The sequence below is a fragment of the Perissodus microlepis genome, chromosome 17 (assembly GCF_051167445.1).
Source record: "Perissodus microlepis isolate ML-2025 ecotype Zambia chromosome 17, ASM5116744v1, whole genome shotgun sequence".
Classification (NCBI taxonomy): Eukaryota; Metazoa; Chordata; class Actinopteri; order Cichliformes; family Cichlidae; genus Perissodus; species Perissodus microlepis.
Window position 1 is genome coordinate 23,825,579 of NC_140477.1, and position 22,779 is coordinate 23,848,357.

Genomic DNA, 22,779 nt, shown 5'->3' on the forward strand with positions numbered 1-22,779 from the left:
CTTTTGTGTGAAATTAAACTCTGAAACCTTTGTTTCTTTGTTGGTTCTGCATTTAGGTTCACTCTTGTTATCAACCTCATGGCCTTTTTTGACAATATCACAGTGAAAACATGCTGTAAATATAGAAATCTGTGAAAACATGGCTAATCCAGCTGATTTAAAACTAAAACTTTAAAGCTGCTGGAGTTGTTTTAAGCGCAGCCTCTTAAACTGTACTTCACCAAAACCACGGAATGAAGTACAAACTGTGTGTCACATTGTCACAGGATTGCACTAATTTGGATGATTTAGAAAATGTATAAAATGTTGTAATACTTGATTCAGATCTGTTGCTGACTTTCTATTACGCCTCTGGAAAGAACACACACTAAGAATATTTTGTTAATCAATCAATTGAATTTCACGTTAGTCTGCAACAGACTGAAGCTATTTCCACATCTCCTTTATTGGGCTGTGGGACAGTTGGTTAGTCTCAACTACAGACCTGGGCCATTTCAAACGGCATAGTTTTTGAGTTTTCATCATAGGGCGTGGCCAACCTATCCGCCTCAAAAGTGGTGAGAATAACCGTCAGACCATCATGGCGATTCAGTGTGAACATTGTGAGTTTACATGGAACGGCCCACTTCGATGATGTTAAATTACAAAGCTTTTGAAGTTTCATGAAAAGGTGTGGTCATGGCTGCACGTTGAGCTTGACCATTTGCCAATCTCTCCCAAGCTTCACGGGCATGATGAGAGTTGAGCCCTGAACAGATAGGGCGATCGTGGCTCAAGAGTTGGGAGTTCGTCTTGTAATCGGAAGGTTGCTGGTTCGAGCCCCGGCTCGGACAGTTGTGTCCTTGGGCAAAACACTTCACCTACCGCCTAGTGGTGATGGCCAGATGGCGCCGATGGTGCGATATGGCAGCCTCGCCTCTGTCAGTCTGCCCCAGGGCAGCTGTGGCTACAACTGTAGCTGTGAATGAATAGTGGAATTGTACAGCGCTTTGAGGGCCCTGAAAAGCGCTATATAAATGCAATCCATTATTAAATAAATGCAATCCATTATTAGATAGATGTGCCATTTGGCTGCAATAGTTAGAGCACCTCTTAGTGGGAAGAGGAAAGACATAGTAGGTTATAATCATTATTGATCTAGATTACATTTTAACTGGTGGTTCCAACCATGTTATGCGTCATTTGGTCAAATGGTATTCTCCATCGCCACCTAGTGGGTATAGGATGTGTTCAGCAATGCTCGACCATTACTGATAGTAGTAGCAGTAGTATCAAATATAACACAAATTAATGCATTATTGTCATTAATGCATCTACTAACAAAATAAAGAAATCACTTCTGTCAGTTATTCACATAATCCCTGGGATATCTTATAAGTATTAGAAAAAGATGTTTCACAAGTACGTCCCCAGTGTTTCTTCATGAAAAATGTGTAAAATTACAAAGTTCTACTAGCTCATTGCCCAGACTGACCTGTCTTTATAAAACATAAAGTTTTTGTTCTTTTTTTTACTCTAAAAACAAAAACTCTCTCTTCTTGCTCTCTGTCTTTCTTTCAACAAACTGTGATTTGCTTTAAAAAAAATCAAAACAAAAGACTCCCAGAAATTTCTGTACTAGATAGTGGGAAAACGGGAATTTTTTTGTGTGTCATTAAATTTTTTAAGTATTTTGGAGTAGTATGAATGCCAGCTGGTGAAGTCTTCAGTCAGTACAAAATCTGTAAAACCTATGCACTTCATCATTTTTTCCCCCAGAAACCTTAGGGTAGACTAGATAGGAGTCTTTCCTCGGTCGATTCTGGCCCCCGACCTTACGTTTGACGCCACTGTTCTCGAATCGTTGCGTGAGCAACACTACGTCATCAATATTGGACGGAAGACGGATCGTCACGTGCAGCCGTAGAAGGCTCCAGATAAACATGGCCAGCTGTGTCAAGATGATAGGAGCTGCTAAACAACTGCACAGAAATTCGGCTTTTGTTGCTAAACTACACTGGCCTGGCGTTGTCTCCCGCTTGACCGAGACATCACCACTGAGCCGGCAACAGCCAGCGCGGTTCTACACCAGCATCGGAACCCCACAGAAAACATGCACGTCCCCCACCACAGCACTGACAGCTGCCAGCAGGCTGACCGGCAGACCTCGCCGGTGGATACGTGTCGGGGCCGTTCCACACTTCCAAGACAGTGTCCTCACCCGGAGCTGTGGACCGTATACGCTTCAGTGTAGGATGTATGGAAACCGGGCAGGTGCGGGCTTCTCTGGACAGGATGGCGAGGACGGCGCAAGCTCCGGGGGAGAAGAGCCTGGGGGAGACGGCGGAGCACCTTACAACGGGGTTCAGATGACGGCTCTCACCCCCATGATGGTCCCCGAGGTGTTTCCCAATGTGCCTTTGGTTGCCGTTAGCAGGAACCCGGTGTTCCCCCGCTTCATCAAGATCATCGAGGTGAGCCTGATGTAACCTTGCAAATTCTGTCCAGTGTTGCCAACTAGTCAGTAAGGAAAATCGCTATTGGCTGTCCTAAAAGTCGCTAAATGACGTCATCGCCTAATTTGCATAATTGGTCATGCTAATATAATTGTAACCTACGTTGTTGGAGAGAGAAATAACATCGTGGAAGAGACATAAAGTGAGTAAAAAATGTCCTAAATGCATTTAGAGTTTATTTAGAACTACAAATTAAATTTCTTTTAGCAATTATTGTTTTTTTTAATGTCACAATTCCAACCCTGCTCCTTTATCCGGGCTTGGACCGGCAAAAGTGACCCGAAATTGGCACTCTGGTGGAGTTACTTTGTGTGTGAGAGTGTGTGTTTATAAGTAGTTTTAAACCTCGTGATCCACAAAACAGCATAACGGTAAAAGAAGAACTGACTGCTTTACAGTCAGTGCGGGAGCAGCGGCTTCGCTCATGCGCGATTCATTTGCAGTTTGGACGCACAGGTGTGAACATCTCCTGCCCTGATAGCAGCGGGGGGAGGACTATCCTCCGCCCGTGAGCGCTTTGGAACGGGCGAGGTGCCCACGGCAGCACCGCTGCTTGTTGAGAGTAAGAGCGATACGCGCTTTCACGTCAAAAAGACGTCATAAATAAGTCTCCAATAACACCAGAAAAAGTTGCCAGATTTGTCGCTAGTCGCTTTTTAGAAAAAAAGTCGCTAAGGGGGTCTGAAAACTCGCTAAATATAGCGACAAAGTCGCTAAGTTGGCAACACTGATTCTGTCCGCTACTTGGTGTGGTTGAAGGGTATGAGGGTGACGCAACCACGCAACAAACTGAGAGTGATTTGACATTTAAACGGTCTTCGGTAAAACTTAGTACACCTTAGGTTATCAGAGGAAGTCCAGTCTTAAACTGAAGAGGCGATAGAGCCTTTTTTTTTTTAGTGGTGGCTCCTAATCTTTGGAACATTTAGTTACTGTCATGTATAGTGTATATGTTTTATAACCTGTAAACTCTGGTTAATTAAGGTTGTTAAAATTGTGCTTCAGAAGTAGAATTGTGTCTTCATTTCACTTAATGCCACATTACCATTATTATCTCAGAGTCTGTTTAAAACTACACATTTTGAAGAGAACACCATGTGACTGCCACAAAGGTGTGTGAGGAGTGGGTAGAAATGCTGTTGCATAGCACATTGTTTTTTGCTGTTGTTGCTGCTGGTTTTTTTTTTCTTTTTTTAAATCAAGACTTAGTTTCTCTTCTTTATTTAGTCAATAAAGTAAAATGTCTCACAACCGATAAGGTCATTTTCCAGACAACCCCTGGAAACTACTGTTTATTGTATTCCAGTGTGTGTGATGTTTCTCTCTTCATGTCAGGTTAAAAACAAAGCACTGATGGAACTGCTGAGGAGGAAGGTGCGTCTGGCTCAGCCATATGCTGGAGTCTTCATGAAGAGAGATGATGCGTAAGTTTGGAAGTCACTTCTCCAGTTGAATTACTGATCACCAGGTTGTTGCATGCCTCAAGATGAATACTGATCTCAGTGGTGTGTTTTTGCTCCATGTGGTTATACAGTCTGAGTGTACTTTACAAATATAATTTATTGTTATACTCAATTAGTTGATGGATTAATCTATAGAATACTAGTTGAGTGGCGTTTTTAGTTTGACATCTGCATCACAGCAGAGGGGTCGGACTGAAGAAGTTACCAAAGTTTTCTTAAAGCATTTTCATAGAATTGCCATCCTTTCAGATGTCAGCACTTCTCCTTTGCCTTGGGGGGAAACTGAATGCTAATTGATTCACTACGTCATCATTGTGGTATAGAAAAATAATACGCAAAGAGTGCTGTAGAGCAACATCAGACTTCAGGCTACAGTATAATGCGGGCCAAGAAAAATAGTGCAGTGATTAATAAGTGAATCATCCAGTGCCAACTCAGACGTCCATAAGAGCCAGTGTGTACCGCATGTCGATGGATCCATTGAGCTCACAAAGACATACTGCAATTGCTAACACTATTGCATTCCATTTATCCAACACTCACAGTGAGACCAAAGGCTTTGGGAAATGGCTAACCCTGGTAATTATGTTTCCCAAGCGGCAGTACCTGTACTGTATGCAGCACTGCAGGTGAAATAGAAAGGGATCTCATAGCTGTTAAAAAGTTTGCTTTAAACTTTATTCACATCAGAAGACTGGACTGGCTCAAGACTTTTGCACAGGACTGTGCATCTCACTTATGCTGCAATAGGTGTAGGCTGCTGTAGGGCTGTTCGATATAACGATATATATCGGATGTCGATATGAAAACGTCTATGGTATCATATTACGCTATCGTTTGTTTCGTGGTGTCGCAAAATAAACTGTTTATGACAATATTTTTTTATTGTTTTGATGGTCACTGTAGAATTTCTTCTACAGTTCTCTCTTTCTCTTATATTTAATATAACCACACTACGGACAGACAAACAGTAAAACCATCGCGTGGCTCCGCCGTTGCACCTTCTTATCTGGTGCACGTCTTTTATTTTGACAGCGAATGCGCACCTGCGGACTACTTATGTGCACCTCTGATTATAAGGGGCACTGTCGATTTTCAGAAAAATCAAAGGATTGATTTTAAGTGTGCCGTATTTTCCAAAAAACACGGTAATAACGACGGCCCGCAAGCATGCTCTACCAAAAATAGTGCTTTGTTTTGTATCTGATGGACGAAAGCTAAACCAGTTCCACACCATGCCCTTCTCGTTCTCCGTCGCCGCCATGCTTTTACCGCCATGTGCGCATGAAAACAAAGGCACTGCTCATGCGCGTTTTACCCATATTCTATCGCGATATTTCATTTTCTTATCGTTGCCCAACATTATACCGGTATTACCGTGAACGGTATGATATGGCCCAGCCCTACTCTGAACATAAACACAAGCTATGCGATGTCTCTGATGTTTATCTGTTTCTACCTGTGCTGATGCTAGCATGACTAAAGCTAGCCAAGCAGCAGTAAATATGTGAAGCAAGGCAGAAGGATATACTCATAAAATGAACAGAATCATGAGAATATAAGACCACAAGCACTGCATATGTAACAAAGGTATGTTGACATCAAATGGTATGTTATTTGAAATCTATATGAAACAATGACACATCTATTTTTTTTCCCAATTTATTTTTTTTCCCAATTTTCCAAATTAGTCTGTGATTGGCCTTAGTGTCCCAGAAATCATATTTATATACAACTAAATATGACTCAGCAAATATGTTTTAAATGAATGATTCCTCACTTGATGACAAATCATCCATTTCCATATCTGCTGAGTCCTAAATTTGATGTCAGTGAGCTTATCAGTGGTTGGTGTTTTTTAAAAAAAAAAAAAAAAAAAAAAAAAAAAAAAAAAAAAAAGCCCCCAAATCCCCTATGAGCAAGCACTTGGCGACAGTGGAGAGGAAAAACTCCCTCTTAATAGGGAGAAACCTCTGACAGAACCGGGCTCAGGAAGGGGTGGCCTTCTGTCTCGACTGAGTGGGGTTCAAATGTTCACTGACAATTTAGTTGTATATAAATATGATTTTTAGGTTGAGACCAATTACGTGAAAAGGCGACGCAGCCAGTTCCACTACTTCTTCTTCTTCTTCTTCTTCTTCTTCTTCTTAATTGGTGGTATCTCTGGCAGGCTCTTAACTTCAGTTTCGAGTTCAGCCACCTTCACAGTGAGCGTTTTCTGTTTATCTCGTAGTCTTTGCAAAGATTCCTGTACAGACAATGCAGCTGACTCTTCTTTTTCTATCTTCTGTTGTTCTGTGGTGTCTTTTTCTTTCAGAGGCTCCTGCAGAGACATTGCAGTGGATGGCAGTGAGTCCTCTTTTTTCGTCTTCTCCTGTTCTTCAGTGTCTTTTTCTTTCAGAGGCTCAGATTTTGACATTTCATTTGCATCGGTGGATTTTGCTGCTGTGGGATTTTAAGTGAGGAAGCTTTGGCTTCTTTCAGCTCCCGCTTAAGAGTCTCTACCTTCAAATCATGAAGGGCCTTGTTGGAGCAGAGCTGGGATTTGAGGTCACTGATTTCTGTGTCGACTGTCTCCTGCTCCTGCCTATGTTTAATGTCCTGTTCTTTGAGTTGATTTTCAGCTGCTAGGAGCTGTTTCTGCAGCAGCTCTATCTGCTCTTGTTGATTCCTACATTGGACCTCAAATTCAGCCTCCTTAGAGGACGTCAGGCCTACAGTGTGTGTGTGTGTGTGTGTGTGTGTGTGTGTGTGTGTGTGTGTGTGTGTGTGTGAAGCCTCCTGCAGGGTAACCATCACCTCATCAAGTTTGACAATTGCTTCACTGTCATTTGTGAGAGCCTCTGTCTCACTGTTGTTATTGGGCTTATTACTAGAAGCCTCCTCCAGCTGCTCTATGAGGTCTTTAATCGTTTCCTCAGAATTTCTCTTGTTCTCGTGCATTTGTGCATGAAGGTTGTTCACTTGAAACTGGTAATAAGAGGCCCTCTTGTTAGCAGCTACCATTTTCCAATAAAGGGCGTTCTGATGGCTCTGGGAGACTTCCAGTTGCTGTCTGAGAGCAGCATCTCGTGCCATGGATTAAACTGGACACTGCCCTGATGGGGTCTAAATGTGGGATTGGGCTGATATTGCCAAGTCCCTCCATTAGGCCCAGGGTTTGGTCTGCTGGGGTTATTCACGTTTCCCTCTCTTTCCATATTTATGCCCTCCTTTGCTTTTGAGATAGTGAGGGATTCAGCTTTTTCCCTTTCAGAAGTGGCTTCAGTGTTTTCTTGCATTTCTTTATTTCTCGGGTTTGTTCCATCACCTATGTTGTTTTGAGCTTCAACAAGAGTGCGGGCATATGCCCGAGTAATTGGTCTTCTTGGTTCTTCAGCCACTCTTTTTGCTTTTTTGTTTTCTTTGGTTTCACCAACATTTCATTTTGAGCTTGTGCCACAGGAGACTTTTCAGGATTTGGTCTTCTGGCTTTTTCAAGCTCATTTTTTGGTCTTTGCAAGATTGTTATTTTTGGTGTGATGACCATTTCCATTTGTGCTTCTGCCATCGTAGATGCTTCAGCGTTTGCGTCTGCGTTTCTCTTCGTCTGCCTTATCTTTGATTTAACAACCAGGTTGTTTTGTGTTTCTGCAGTCTAGGTGACTGACTGATCAATTTATCCACCTGATAAAAGCATTGTTTCATTTTCCTGGACAAGTCCATTTAAGAGACCTGCTCTCTGTCTGGTGTTTTGATAGTAAACATGTCTTTCTGTCTGTTGCAGTAACGAGTCGGATGTAGTGGAGTCTATAGATGCCATCTACACCACAGGAACCTTTGTTCAGATTCATGAGATGCAGGACTTGGGAGACAAGCTGAGGATGATTGTCATGGGACACCGCAGGTTAGATGTACTGCTATTACTGGTGGGTGAGAAATTTTAGGTTAAAGGGCATAGGGATTGGTTTCATTAGAACTCTGGAGACAGTGCTCTCACTTATGAGTATGTATGTTATTTCTTCTGTATATCATCTGGGCTGTAAGGATCCGGATCACAAAACAGCTGCAGGTGGAGCCTGAAGAGGAAATAGCTTCAACTGTGTCAGAGTTGGAGTCTGAGCCAGAGTCCCACCAGAAACCTACACAAAGACGCAAAACCAAACGCAGCCGCAAGGACCATCTCAGTTCTCTGCCAGAGCAGCTTGAGGACAAGGTGAGTAACAGGAGCCTAATATCACACATGCCTTCTATGCGCGCAGTCGAGAGAAGGACACAAAGATTCATTTCACCACAGCGTTCATTTTCTTTTGGACCTCCTCTTAAGTTGTTCTCGGCTTTAAATTAACTGTTAGTGGTGCAACGGATCACGGTTGAAGTTTTCTGAAATCCGAACCGATCCCACTCCACTTTTTAAGTCTGCTGGTCCTTGACTTTGGGAGAAGCAACCTGTCACTGAACAGACTCCTCTGGTTGTTTATGGCCGTGTGCAGAGGATGCAGAGGATAAGAGGATGCCCAGCATGGTCCATAATGTCCATATTGCACCTTAATTTGTTTTTATATAAGTGCATGGAATGAGTCTTCAGTTGAATGTTTTTTAATAGGCAAAAATACTAAAATAAGTAAATGGCGAGTCGAATTTTTTTTTTTTTCTTCTATTTTTGCTGATCCGAAAATTGATCCGATCCGTGACTTAAAACCGTGATCCTGTGAGAGTTTTGATCCGTTGCACCACTATTAACTGTATGCGGTGGTCCAAGGGGGCGTGCTTTTACATAAAGTTATGTGTAAGCAAAACAGTACAAAGAAAAAGTCATTAACAGGAACGGTGGAGCCTGAGGTTAAACCAACACAGCAGCATTGTTTAGGTAATGCTTCCTTGCACATGCCTAACTGCAGGAAACTTCAAGGTAACCACATATAGACTAAACCAGCATCGTTTCTAAGCACAGGGTTCACAAGCACACTAAACCTGCTATAAAAAAGCATGGCAGGTTTGATCAGATTTCCCCCAAATGTATATAATCACAGTGTAAGGCGCTTTCACGGTGCCGTGTTGCTTGTGTCGTAGTTGTCGCTTGACGATTTTCACACACCCTGCGTCGTGAGACACAATGGTAAATGGCCTGCATTTGTATAGCGCTTTTCTAGTCCATAGGACCCCAAAGCGCTTTACACTACATTCAGTCATTCACCCATTCACACACTGGCGATAGCAAGCTACATTGTAGCCACAGCTGCCCTGGGGCGCACTGACAGAGGCGAGGCTGCCGGACACAGGCGCCACCGGGCCCTCTGACCACCACCACCAGTAGGCAAACATGGGGTTAGTATCTTGCCCAAGGATATTTGGCATGCAGCCAGGAGGCAGCCTGGGATCGAACCACCGACCTTCTGATTAGTGGCTGACCTGCTCTACCACCTGAGCTACAGCCACCCACAATCTTTGTGTCCCGTCGGTCGTTTGTGCACATCTTGATTTCTGTAACTTGGGGTATTGAACAGCGGCCGTCGCAGCCGGGTTTAAGACACAACTGTACGGTTATGGTTTAGCTCCATTTTAATATTAATCCTGAACAGAAGCTCAGAGACATGCACAGAGGAAGATGTTGGAGCAGTTTGAAATTGGTGTTTATGATTTAATCACACTCTAGATCTTGTTGTAACATACGATATAGAAACTGAACATTTTGAGAGTTTCTTGAAAACCCCTTTCTTGTCTGATCATTTCCTAATAACATTTCAATTTAAAATAATTGATCACACAGCAGTGGGGAGTAGAGTTCATTACAGTAGATGTCTTTCTGAACCTGCTGTAACTAAGTTTAAGGATATAATCCACCCGCTGTTATCACCTTGCCCTGTAACAACACAGAGCAGAGCAGCTAACTGAACACTACTGCAAGAGAGGTTGATTATCTTGTTTATAATTTTAAGTCCTCACTACGTACGACTCTGGATACTGTAGCTCCTGTGAACAATAGAGCCTCAAATCAGACGTACTTGACTCTCTGGTATAACTCTCATACACACACCTTAAAGTAGGTAGCTCGTAAGCTGGAGAGGAAATGGCACATCACAAACTTAGAAGATCATCATTTGGAAATAGTTTCACTGATTGAAGAAAATAAGAACAACCCCAGGTTTCTCTTCAGCACTGTAGCCAGGCTGACAAAAAGTCAGAGCTCTGTTGAGCCAACCATCCCTTTAACGTTAACTAGTAATGACTTCATGAACTTCTTCACAAAAAAATTAACCTTTAGAGAAAAAATTACTCATAATCATCTCACAGACATAACATTATGTACAGTTGCTTTCCGTACCACTGGTATGTATTTAGACTCTTTTTCTCCAATTGATCTTTCTGAGTTAACTAATTACTTCCTCCAAATCATCAACATGTCTTATAGACCCAATTCCTACAAAACTGCTCAAAGAAGTCCTGCTATTAATTAATGCTTCAATCTTAAATATGATCAACCTATCTCTAACAATCGGCTATGTATCACAGGCCTTCAAGCTGGCAGTAGTTAAACCTTTACTTAAAAAGCCATGTCTTGACCCAGCAGTCTTAGCCAATTATAGGCCAATCTCCAATCTTCCTTTTATCTCAAAAATCCTTGAAAGAGTAGTTGCCGAACAGCTAACAGATCATCTGCGGAGGAATGGTTTATTTGAAGAGTTTCAGTCAGGTTTCAGAGCTCAGCACAGAAACAGCTTTAGTGACGTTACAAATGATCTTCTTATGTCCTCTGACAGTGGACTCATCTCTGTGCTTGTCCTGCTAGACAGTTTTATCTGAGTGGCGACACCTATTGTTTAACAGAATACTGCAGCGACTTCTTGCTTCTTAACTGGGGGTATAAATCACTGCATCTGTGTGATGATGATGATGCGGCGGTGCATGAAGCAACCACAGCGGAGGGTATATTGGCAGCTTAAGTAGATTAAAAAAAAAAAAAAAAAAAAAAGTTCCCTTTATAGAAGTGTGTAAGCTTTCAACATGACCTACATTTGTTAAGGATGGTTTTAAACTATTTGGCTCAGTCAGTGTCCACCAAGCTGTGCATCTTGGTTTTTGATAATGTGTCATTAGTGATGGGTATAGTAATATTTATATTTTACAGTTCTTTCCACATTGATAGTAATTATTTTTGTTCTATTCAGATATCAGAGGCAGACCTGAGTCCAGAGCTTCAACCTTTGCCCTCCTCCAACATCCTGATGGTCGAAGTGGACAATGTTCAGCATGAACAGTTCACCGTCACCGAGGAGGTCAAGGTACAGAAAACGCATCAAAGTAGCGTGTTATTACATCATCTTCAATCAAGTGATTTTTAAAAAAAATTAAACTGTCATTCTTTGACACACACGTCTGTAATGTCATGTGTTCTACAGGCGCTGACAGCAGAGATAGTAAAGACCATCAGAGACATCATTGCACTTAACCCGCTCTACAGGTCAGTTCTACCATTTCAGTTTTATCATATGCAATCTGTAAACTTTCATTTTACTTTACTTTTTTACTTTATACTGCTTGTAGTTTCAGGTTTCCATTCTATAAACCTAGTAAGGGTGTTCTGCACTCAACATCTTAAAGCAATGTCCAGGCAATCTGTGCTCGGTGCACCTTTTCAGCTGATGCTGAATTAGGCTGTTTTCTAATTTGCCGATGAAAACACTTTAAAGTCAGATGTTTATATTAGTACCAGGCTGTCGGGATGAAAACAAAATCCAACTGTAGTATTGATGAAAGGGAAGTTTTCTGAAATGTGCTTGTTTGTGTGTGAACCAGAGAGTCGGTCCTTCAGATGATGCAGGCTGGTCAGCGTGTGGTTGATAACCCCATCTATCTCAGCGATATGGGAGCAGCTCTGACGGGAGCTGAATCGCATGAACTACAAGACGTCCTGGAGGAGACTAATGTGAGCAGTCTGCCTGCTTATAGACCTTTATGACACTCAGTGTGTGAGCATTGTCCAGAGCAACCAGTGACTTGCTAACTCGTGACTCCTTTTCTTATCCTAAAACTTGTTTTTTGATACACTAATAGTGTCCAGTTGATTGTCAACTCTGAGTGCAGTGTCTTTATTTGATTCTAATACCCTCGTTTATGCGTGTGTACAGACTTATTAAGAAACGCTTTTCTCATACAAAATAATAATAAATCAAGAAAGCAGCGCTTTTTGTTTTTTGTTTTTTTTTGTTACTGAGAGATTACTACAGAAACGTATTCTCATCTCCAACTCTGCTGTTCTATTTCATGAAATCAGTGTAGCAGAGTTCTGTTCATTAAAAAACTATTGGATATGGTCAAAGGGCATTCTGCATAATAATTTGAAATTTCACAATATATGGTCTTTAAGTTGTTCTGTGTGCAGTTCATTGAGTCCTGTTTCTGTGTCCATGCAGATCCCGAAACGTCTCTACAAGGCTCTGTCTTTACTCAAGAAGGAGTACGAGCTGAGTAAGCTACAGCAGCGCTTGGGTCGTGAGGTCAGACGTCATCATAATGTTGAAGTATTAAATAACTTCTGCTTAGGTTGTTACCCTTGGCCATTCATCCGTGTCTCTTCTATGTTCTCAGGTGGAAGAGAAGATCAAACAAACCCATAGGAAGTACCTGCTGCAGGAGCAGCTCAAGATTATTAAGAAGGTACACCAGACTGATCTGTGACAGACCACCTCTGTCTTCCCTTTGCCTGACAGACCCAAAGTCATTCAGGAGAAACACTTGGGCTCTCAAAAACTCTGGGGACTTGCAGCAGTCAGCTGTCAGCATACTGTTAAGACACGTCTTACAAGCCAGTAGTCTCAATCCGGCACAGCTGACACCTAAAGCACCTTTTCCGTTAGTACCTACTCCGATCGACTCGCCACGATTCAACTTAGATCGACCAGTTTTCTTTTACAGACAGTGCTATCTGACACGCATGTCGTCAGAGCGTCCCGCGAGGTAATTAGTATGCGACACGAATGCTACAACAAAGGTGGACGTTGAGGCAAGAATATACCTGCAGCTCGGTCTGTGGCATTTTGTAATTCTCTGGGATCACGGCGATGTTTTTGTAGCCATTTCTTGTTTTGAGGTTTCAAAAATGGCAGATTTGATTTTCGGGAACTCATCAAATGATCAGCCATGTAGTGGCATGTAGTCGTCTGACGTCACATTTTAGCACCTGCTCGTATCGCTTGGAACCCCGGGCGAGCAGGTACTAAAAAAGTACCTGGTACCAGGTACTACAGCATGACGTAATTGAAAACTGTGCTGAGTGGATGTGAGTAGGTACTAATGGAGAAGGGGCTTAAATGACTGCATACTACATCAAATCACCTGTCTGGTGTACTTTGAACCAAATTTTCCATTTATATGCTTTTGGTATTGTTCTCTTGGCAGGTGCATACACAATTTCAGATTTAAATGCATAATTTTATCTTTATCATAGGCAAAGAAAATGTGAGCTGCACTCAGAGTACAGTAGGAGCATGCGCCGTGGATGCAGCAGGTGTGTGAAGATGTGGCTCATAAAATATTCTGTGTTTTTGTCATTAGGAGCTGGGTCTGGAAAAGGAGGACAAAGATGCTATTGAGGAGAAGTTTCGTGAAAGACTCAAAGATAGGACGGTCCCGCAGCATATAATGGATGTGATCAACGAAGAACTCAACAAGCTGGGTCTTCTGGACAACCATTCATCAGAGTTCAAGTTAGTTGTCTTGTTTTAGTCTTCAAAGGCCTTTGAACCACAATACCACTTTACACTAAAAACAAAACAGGAGTCAACTTGAAAACTACTAAACAGAATAGAGGGAAATGTAGTTTATGTAGTTATGCTATTGGAAAATAGAACAGAGGAAGAGGAAGCAGAGTTTGGCTAAGGATACTTTAACACGTGTTATCTGAACCCCTCTTTGCTCCATGGTGCGTGTGCGCACGTGTGTGTGTGTGATTGCATTGGTATTTGCACTTATGCAGTATCTAATGAACCCAATCACTAAAACAGTCTCCTGGCTAACATGTTACCTTGGAGACTTGGTTCGCGCACCCTCACTTCCTTTTATCGCTCCATTTTCTAACAAAATGAGGCATCTTTGCTTTTTAGCTGCAGTTTTATAGAAACATCAGGTAGACGTGACGTGTTTTGCATTTTATTTGATGTAGTTCTGCTCCCACCATATTTTATGCACTCCAGCTGTGTGTCACACCACTCTTATACATTACTGGTGTATAAAAGATGTCACAAAGCGAACACCTGTGTATCTCCAGTCACAGCTCCCCTGGCAGCCTCCTTTCTCCTTAGTCCTCTTTCTCTTTGAGTTTAAATGAAGTAAATGAGTCGAGACAGTATGATGAGCTTACGTAAAGAGAGACAAAGGAGAGAAGATGAAGAGGAACAAAATAAAGAAATTAGAACATTTATGAGAAAGGAAATCTCAGTTAGGGCAGCAGCTATTGATTATTTTAGTAATTGAGTAATCTCTCGATTATTCCATCGATCAATTGAGTAATTAGATAAGAAACAATAAATATTCAAAAGAGAAAAACCACAGGTCTTTCAGAATGAACTGTTTATTTCCATTTTAGGTATTACAGTGTTTTAAAGTTTAGCTGCATGCGGCATCTGTTAAAAATAACTTAATGGGCTTAATGTTGTCAAACTTTTTATTCATATGCTGCTCCTAACTACGTCTCCATGTAGCAAAGCTCCATCTGTTTTAACATTGGCTGTCCATCTGCTTGTTTTATTGACTATTTGCAGTAATCAGGAATCTACTGTTTGTTTCAGTGTAACCCGTAACTATCTAGACTGGCTGACCAGCATGCCCTGGGGTACCAACAGTGAAGAGAACTTGTTACTGGACAGAGCGAAAGAAGTCCTGGAAGAAGACCATTATGGAATGGATGATGCTAAGAAACGCATACTGGTACGCACATACACTCTAATACTCTGTATTTGATACATCAGATATATCCACACCCACAGAACAGTGGATCCTTTTTTTATAGAAATGAACATCTTTCTTTTTACAGGAATTTATAGCAGTGAGCCAGCTTCGTGGCACCACCCAGGGGAAGATCTTGTGTTTCTACGGTCCTCCAGGTGTAGGAAAGACCTCCATCGCCCGCTCAATAGCCAGAGCTCTCAACAGAGAATACTTCAGGTTCAGCGTGGGAGGCATGACAGATGTGGCTGAGATCAAGGGGCACAGGTATGATCTGTGCTACTGTTATTTCTGAGAGACCTTATCCTGGATTACATTGTCGGTATCATGTGCAGAGAAGGTGGCATCCTGCACAAGGGCAGATAATGGTAGAATTAAATGTGGGATGCAAATCAAGATCAAAAAAGGCAACTGTGCACACATCCACGCAACAAAAAACTTGGAGTGCTGTGGATTGAGTCGTTTAGTTATTTTAATTGGCCAGTATTAGTGTATTCTTCACCAAAATTTGTAATCATGGTGGAATTTTTAATGTCACTACTAACTATGGAATGAAAAATGATAGGGCGGCGCTTTGCTAGGAACTTAAAGTACTGTTTACCTAAACTGTACAAGTGTTTTAGAGCAAAACTTTTTGAATTGTACGTTCTCTGCTTTCCTGCTGACATGAGGGATGGCACTGATGAACAGGTACGAATGGTAGAGTAATAACTTAAGTGGCTGCTTGACTTTATAAAGGAAAAGTGAAATCTTCCCTGAATTAAATTTGGCTGGATGCCACTTTCAGGTTGCCTCTCTGTGCTTCTCTGAACCAGTTTAAGACCTTCTGTAATTGTAGATCTCTTACGGATTAATGGAAACATCCACAGTGTGTCCTGGTCTTCTCCTCTGTGTCCAAATGGCAACAATTCAACTTTCATTTTGAGGAAGACGATAAAAATCACTCACTGTAAAAATTGCATGTGTGTGTATCCAGACGGACATATGTTGGAGCAATGCCGGGAAAGATAATTCAGTGTCTGAAGAAAACCAAAACGGAAAATCCTCTGGTGCTGATAGATGAGGTGAGTGTTGTGATGATGCTCTTGTAGTTGTCTGTTGATTTCAGCATAACGTAACCAAAGCAACATTAATATGAAGGCCATCTGTTCATGTGCGATTGTTGTGCTGATACAATGTTTTAGCTTCACTTTGACAAACGGATATTTTTGCTTCATATAATCTGGCACTGAATGACATCTATAACTATAACGTTCTGTAGTATATTGTTCATGGCAGTACTAAAATCATGCACTCTATATCAAAAAATGCCCAGTCAGTAAAAGGAGAAACTGTCAAATTAATTTAAAGCCACTGAGTTGTTTTGCTGATAGCAGTTTGAGAGATCTCTGCAGCTGAAATCCTGTTCAGGGACCATCAGTAAGTCAAACAGCAGTGTGATAGTTTATAGGCTGGGTAAAGTAGAAGCTCAGGCTTCATACTGCTCTGGATTTCTGTCATATTTTTTACTTTTTTTTCACTTTGCTGAGCTGATACAGTATCACGTCCTGTTCCTGCTACAACACACATTGGGGGATAGTTTATCTGTGTAGCCCATTTAATTAACGTAACTTGAGACAGGTGTTTCATAGTGCAATCATAAAGTGCTTTATCTCTCATAGGAGGTCATCTGATTGTTGGGGTTCTCTCTTTTTTCGGTATTAAACTAGCTTTTTTACCTTATAATGTAAAGTGCCTTGAGTAACAGTTGTTGTGATTTGGTGCTATAGAAATAAAACTGATTGTATTTAACCCACACAGACATTAGGATAATGCACATAGAAGTGTCCTGCCCAGATGATGCATTCAAACCCCGACCTTCTTGCTGTGAGGCAACAGTGCGTCCCTGTTCTGGCTCAGCCAAAGGCTTTTCAAGGAGATTGTAGAGCAACCTGATAATGAGAAATTCTTTAATTATTACATCCTATTAAGTAAAAAAGGGATTAACTAGTTTGTCAGCACTGTTCTAAAACAATATTTGTCTAATTATAACAATATTACACCAAAGACAGAAAGCAGTCCTACATATTTAGAAAATATTTAATATGCACATAGGACATATTTTCAAATTATTATTTTCATGGATCCAAACTGTCACGCCAGGTCTGCAAGTGAACCTTGTGCACTGATTTTTGTGATCTAACCGGTTGGCATGGAGTTGTTGGTTTCCAAGTTTCATCAATAGTTATATAACTGGTGATAAAATGATGTGATGATGTTCATACCGTGTCATTACCAGGTTGATAAGATGGGTCGTGGTTACCAGGGCGATCCATCCTCTGCTCTGCTGGAGCTCCTGGACCCTGAGCAGAATGCCAACTTTCTTGATCACTACCTGGATGTTCCTGTCGATTTGTCAAAGGTAGGTACTGTGTAACGAGTGCTCCACAGCTCCTCATAATATGTGGTTTTAATGTGCACCGTCTCTCCTCCTGTAAAGGTTTTGTTTATTTGCACGGCCAATGTGATAGACACCATCCCAGAGCCACTCAGGGATAGAATGGAGATGATCAACGTTTCTGGATATGTGGCTCAGGAGAAACTGGCTATTGCTGAGGTAAAATCTGCAAATGCGGGTTACACGTTACAATGTCTGTAAAGCTCTGTTAAGGGATGAACACAATTTGTTTAAATATATTACCACAGTGGGTGTTTTCATTGTGGTGGTGTAATAACGGCGAAGGTGACAGAATATGATGTGAACTTTTAATCTTCATTAAACCATTCCACAAGCTCTTGCTCCCAGTGGAAGGGCCAGTTACTTCAGTTCAGTTCGATTTAATTTTAACTATTTTAATTACCATCAGAATAGAAATGTTTAGGATAAATATGATCACTCAGAATTAAAGAGCTAGCCCAGTGTAGCTTAATATTTAGGGGAAATCTCAATATTTGGGCTTTGCATCCCATGTATTGTAAAATTGAAATAATGATTTTGACACAAGGTTTCTGCCCTTGGCCGCCTCCCAGCATAGACAGTGCACCCGACCCCTACAGCACCTCCTGCGGGTAGTGGACACGTCCTTTAATAAGTGGAAGAGATGGATGGATGGGCAGGCATTGCATATTAGCTTTTTCTTTTCTTTTGGCTCAACCTCAGAGTATTTTTTTTGTTTGTTTTTTCTTTTCTGTGTGTAGCGTTACTTGGTGCCACAGCTGCGCTCACTCTGTGGTCTGACAGAGGAGAAGGCTTCAATCTCATCTGATGCTCTCAGTCTGCTCATCAAGCAGTACTGTAGGGAGTCTGGAGTCAGGAACCTGCAGAAACAAGTTGAAAAGGTAAAATATTGTAAAAGTGCACTCAGAAAACAACATTCTGCTTGTAACAGAAGCTAAAGACTTCTTTGCTGGGAGTAGTGGTATGAATATAATGTGTGTATGTAGTTGCTGGTTCTTTGTGACAAAAATGTCCTTTTTCATTTTAATAGCAGTTGTGCCAAAAAAGATTTTTTTTTTCTGTGTCATCCGATTTTTTTATCTATTATTTATCTCCTTATTGTTCTTCGTTTATTGCCCACAGGTTTTCCGTAAGGTGGCGTTCTGTATTGTGAATGGTGAACAAACCGGAGTGATGGTCACTCCTGAAAACCTGCAGGAGTTTGTGGGTAAACCTATTTTCACAGTTGATCGGATGTATGATGTCACTCCACCGGGAGTGGTTATGGGGCTGGCTTGGACCGCACTGGGTGAGAAAGAGAGACACACACGCGCACACAGCACCAGCAAAAGTTACCTGTACTGAGTGTGCATTTATCTCCTGTGCAGGAGGATCGACGCTGTTCATCGAGACTTCACTCCGCCGGCCTCCAGGAGGAGCGGACTCTAAAGGAGAGGGCTCATTGGAGGTCACAGGTCTGTCAGGAGTTTCCCATCTTGCGCCACCGCATTGAAAACAGTGTGTGGGTATAGGGAAAAAACATTGTTCGCTCAGTTAGTCCTTTACAAACATAATCTGAGCTTTGTGTATTGGTCATAGGAGAAACAGAGTCAGGAAGTCTTCAAACCATTTCAGAGGTTTTAAAAACATGATCCTTAACAAATGCAGGTAAACTGATACTAAAGATGTGGGTGTCCTGCAGGTCAGCTGGGTGATGTTATGAAGGAAAGTGCGAAGATCGCTTCAACCTTCGCCAGAGCATTCCTTATGACTCAGGAACCGGAGAATCACTTCCTCATCAACTCCCACCTGCATCTGCACGTCCCTGAGGTAACCATTTATTTCATTTCAGTTCCATTTTATTTTAAATTTCATAAAGCGCCAAATCACAACAGTTGTCTCAAGGGGTTTTATATTGTAAGGTAAAGACCCTACAACACTGCAGAGAAAACCCCAACAATAAGGTGGTGCGGTATGACCAAGTATTTTGATGACAGTGGGAGGAAAAAAAACCCTTTTAATAGGAAGAAACCTTGAGCAGAGCCATGCTCAGAGGGGGAGGCCGTCTGCCACAACCAATTAGGTTAGACTGACTGAGTGCATCATGAGAATCCACCAGCAGCCTACACCTATTGCAGGATTCAGGGTCACCTAATCCAGCCCTAACTATATCATTTAGCAAAAAGGAAAGTTTGAAGCCTAATCTTAAAAGTAGAGATGGTGTCTGTCTCCTGAATCCTGACTGGGAAGAGAGAACAGGTGCACAGGCGACCTCCAGACTCACAAACAACTTCTTCCCCTGGGCCATTCGGACTGTTAACAAACACTGCCCACCCTACACTCCACTCCTACCCACCCACCTCACCAATCTGATCATGGTCTGAGTAACCTTCATCACTAAGGTCACTCACACATAGACTCTATACTCAGACCAAGTCCTTTTCCACTGCTTCCAAGCACTTTGTTCTCCAATTTGTGGTCGTCTATTGTTTGTATACATTTCTCCTGCTTGTTATTTATTCCTCCTGTCTACCATTTATATTTTATTCCCACACAGTTGGCATGCAGCACCCATAATTTCGTTGTACATGTACGATGACAATAAAGGGCTATTCTATTCTATTCTATTCGAGGGGGCTGAAGCTGAAGGCTCTGCCTCCAATTCTATTTTTAAATACTCTAGGAACAACAAGTAAGCCTGCAGTCTGAGAGTAAAGTGCTCTAATGGGGTGATATGGTACTATGAGGTCATTAAGATAAGATGGGGCCTGATTATTTAAAATAAAATAATAATATAAAGCAACTAATTAATTAGTTCTAACTTATGTTAGTGTCAGTTAAAAGCCTTGCTGCAGCAAGAAAGATAAAGGCTATACTTTTTAGCCTACAGCCTACAATAATAATGTAATGAATGCATGAACCAGAAATATCCTGTTGATGCTTCTTGCGATAATGGTAGAACTGAACTGTGGCTGGCAGTGCTCATTCCTGTCTATTTTCACTTGTTTCTAGGGGGCAACTCCAAAAGATGGACCAAGCGCTGGTTGCACTATTGTCACGGCACTCTTGTCCCTGGCAATCAACAAGCCCGTGCGTCAGAATGTAGCCATGACTGGTGAGGTGTCTCTGATGGGCAAAATACTACCAGTAGGAGGGATCAAAGAGAAGACTATTGCTGTATGTACAACAAATATTCTTTGCTCATTTCTTTAACATGGATATCGTTCATTAACTAAAAGCTAAAGTAATTGATGCTCACAAAACAGCTTCATGAAGGATTTTGAGGTCAGTACAGCTCCCATTTCAGCAACTCTGAAGAGGTATCATAAATGTTAACATGGCCAGCACACATATTAATGTTAGCTGTTTAAAGAGTAGCTATTGCTCGATAGCTACATTAGCCATATACTAGCAGGTCATGTCTGTGGCTAACAATAATGAAACAGTTGCATTATTGTGGCAGCTGAGCAACAAGTCTTATCCATTCTGCCAGACTGTAATAAAGTGTGTTCATTTAACAGAATAACACAATTATTTGTGTTGAATAAGTGTTGAAATGGAGCTTACACTAGCCCAGGACAATAGTGGCAAGTCACCAGAAGCGTGCGCGCGCGTGTGTGTGTGCGTGTGTGTGTGTGTGTGTTAGCTGTCTGTCATGTGAACAAAAAATTATGATTACTTTCAGAGAAATCACTTGGAATCACTTTTAGTTAACTTTGCTCGTTTGCTCCTCTGTCAGGCTCGTCGTGCTGGTGTGACCTGTATCATCCTTCCAGTTGAGAACAAGAAAGATTTCTCGGACCTGCCAGACTACATCACTCAGGGCTTGGAGGTCCACTTTGTGGATCACTACAGTCAAATCTACCCCATCGTCTTTCCACAGAACGAGTCTTAGCCTGTTTTCAACTATAGCACCTGACCAAGATAGATGGCACTTGACAACTCTGTACCTATTTATTACCCAACAGCAAAAGCGGTGTCATTCTCGTCGTACATGGTGAAATCAACTTATTACTTTTTGACTGAATGGACTCTGAGGTCCTGTTATAGAGACTTGGCACTACATCATCTGTTGCAGTATCACAGTGGAGCAGCAGCCTTGTTGGTCACTCGCACATGATCCTGTTTTAGTTACCATAGAAGACTTTACTGTGACGGAGACAACAACACTGAACTGAAATGTGCCAAATATGGACACGGAAAGTCAAATGGTGACGGTAACACGTGACCATGTCACTGATTAGCAGAAGTCAGATTGAGGACTTTGCTGCCAGGCAGCTTGTTCACCCAGGCCTCTGGATGGACTCTTTCATAGATTTTGTGCATTTGTAGTATACCAGATGTCAGGATGATGATGTTGAAATCAACAATAAACAGACATAACTGAATGCTGTTGCCCGTTCTAGCCCACCTCTGACTGTGTGAGGGCATTTTTAATGGTTTGATTAAGTTAAATGGACTGGGATTTATAAACCACTTTTGTACTCTTGGTGAGCAATTAAAGTGCTTGTTTCAACTTTATAATTTTAAAAAAGAAGTATGTAATTAGATAAAAATGACAACAAATGATCCAAAAGTGTTGCAAACAGTCAAGTTTGAATCAGACATGATGAGAAAGATAAACGGAGTGTAAAAAACTTTGACTGATCACTCAGATTAATGCTATTTAAATGCCAGAGCATTCCAAAGAATAAAGTGTTAGATGTTCTACTTTCAACTCACGCAGCTTTTCTGCACCAAAGCTACTTCCTTCTTTTGCATTTTTAATAAAGTTAAAAACCCATCAAATAATGACTTAAAGTAAGTTTCAAAGTAACTTTTTTTTTTTTTTTAATTTCTGCTATATGACTGTCATAGACCTATGCAGTGCTGGAGCAAAAAAGGTGGCTACGAAGATCTATTGTGATTCTATTATTGGAATTGAATTGAGCCCATACACAGTTAGCACCGTGTTAGAGTACATCTCAAATACAACAGTTCACCACAAGATAACCCACTGAAAACTCTGTGGAAGAGATCAGGTTCAAATCAGCTTTAACATCCTGTCAGGCGTCTGTTTGGTCAAATAAAAAGCTGCTGATACTCAAGCAACCCTGACAAGTAGAAGCTTATGTATGTTACATGTATTATCCATTATGTATTTTAAAGTGTGTGGTTATATGTCAGACACTACAGATTTGCTCAATGTAGATAATCTTGGGATAACAGTAATTAAGAACTTGTTGCTATGTCTGTGAAGGTTCTCAGTCATCCAGGTCATCGTAGTCAAAGGAGCTTGCAAAGAAAAGCGTCTGGACTTCTTTAAGTTACTTGAAGACGTTTCACCTCTCATCCGAGAAGCTTCTTCAGTTCTAAAGAACTTGTTGCCTTTTCCTTTTTGTCTGGACAAGGAAACACATGTTTGTCCTTAAAACTGTGCCTACAGGTAAAGGCAAATAAAATCTGGGCTTTGACTAAGCCACTTTGTAAGCACCTGTCTGCT

At 41.5% G+C, this 22,779-nt stretch overlaps 1 protein-coding gene across 1 annotated transcript; it reads left to right on the top strand.

The window, feature by feature from the left end:
• Positions 1–1,690: 1,690 nt before the first annotated feature.
• On the top strand, positions 1,691–22,766 carry lonp1 (lon peptidase 1, mitochondrial). The gene is made up of 21 exons (XM_084909384.1): positions 1,691–2,453; positions 3,831–3,919; positions 7,725–7,844; positions 7,985–8,153; positions 11,107–11,220; positions 11,338–11,399; positions 11,735–11,864; positions 12,352–12,435; positions 12,527–12,595; positions 13,493–13,644; positions 14,725–14,863; positions 14,970–15,148; positions 15,858–15,945; positions 17,160–17,282; positions 17,361–17,477; positions 18,059–18,199; positions 18,441–18,606; positions 18,686–18,772; positions 19,000–19,127; positions 20,310–20,474; positions 21,037–22,766. The coding sequence occupies exons 1-21, from the start codon at positions 1,923–1,925 to the stop codon at positions 21,190–21,192; spliced, it is 3,009 nt and encodes a 1,002-aa protein (XP_084765510.1). The 5' UTR covers positions 1,691–1,922; the 3' UTR covers positions 21,193–22,766.
• The last annotated feature ends 13 nt before the right edge of the window (positions 22,767–22,779 follow it).

What these genes read in the sequence shown, in the direction of transcription:
- lonp1 (XM_084909384.1), top strand. Translation starts at nt 1,923, where the DNA reads ATGGCCAGCTGTGTCAAGATGATAGGAGCTGCTAAACAACTGCACAGA. An exon ending in AGAAACTGGCTATTGCTGAG is followed by an intron (nt 17,478 to 18,058) that starts GTAAAATCTGCA and finishes TTCTGTGTGTAG; the next exon opens with CGTTACTTGGTGCCACAGCT. An exon ending in TGCAGAAACAAGTTGAAAAG is followed by an intron (nt 18,200 to 18,440) that starts GTAAAATATTGT and finishes TATTGCCCACAG; the next exon opens with GTTTTCCGTAAGGTGGCGTT.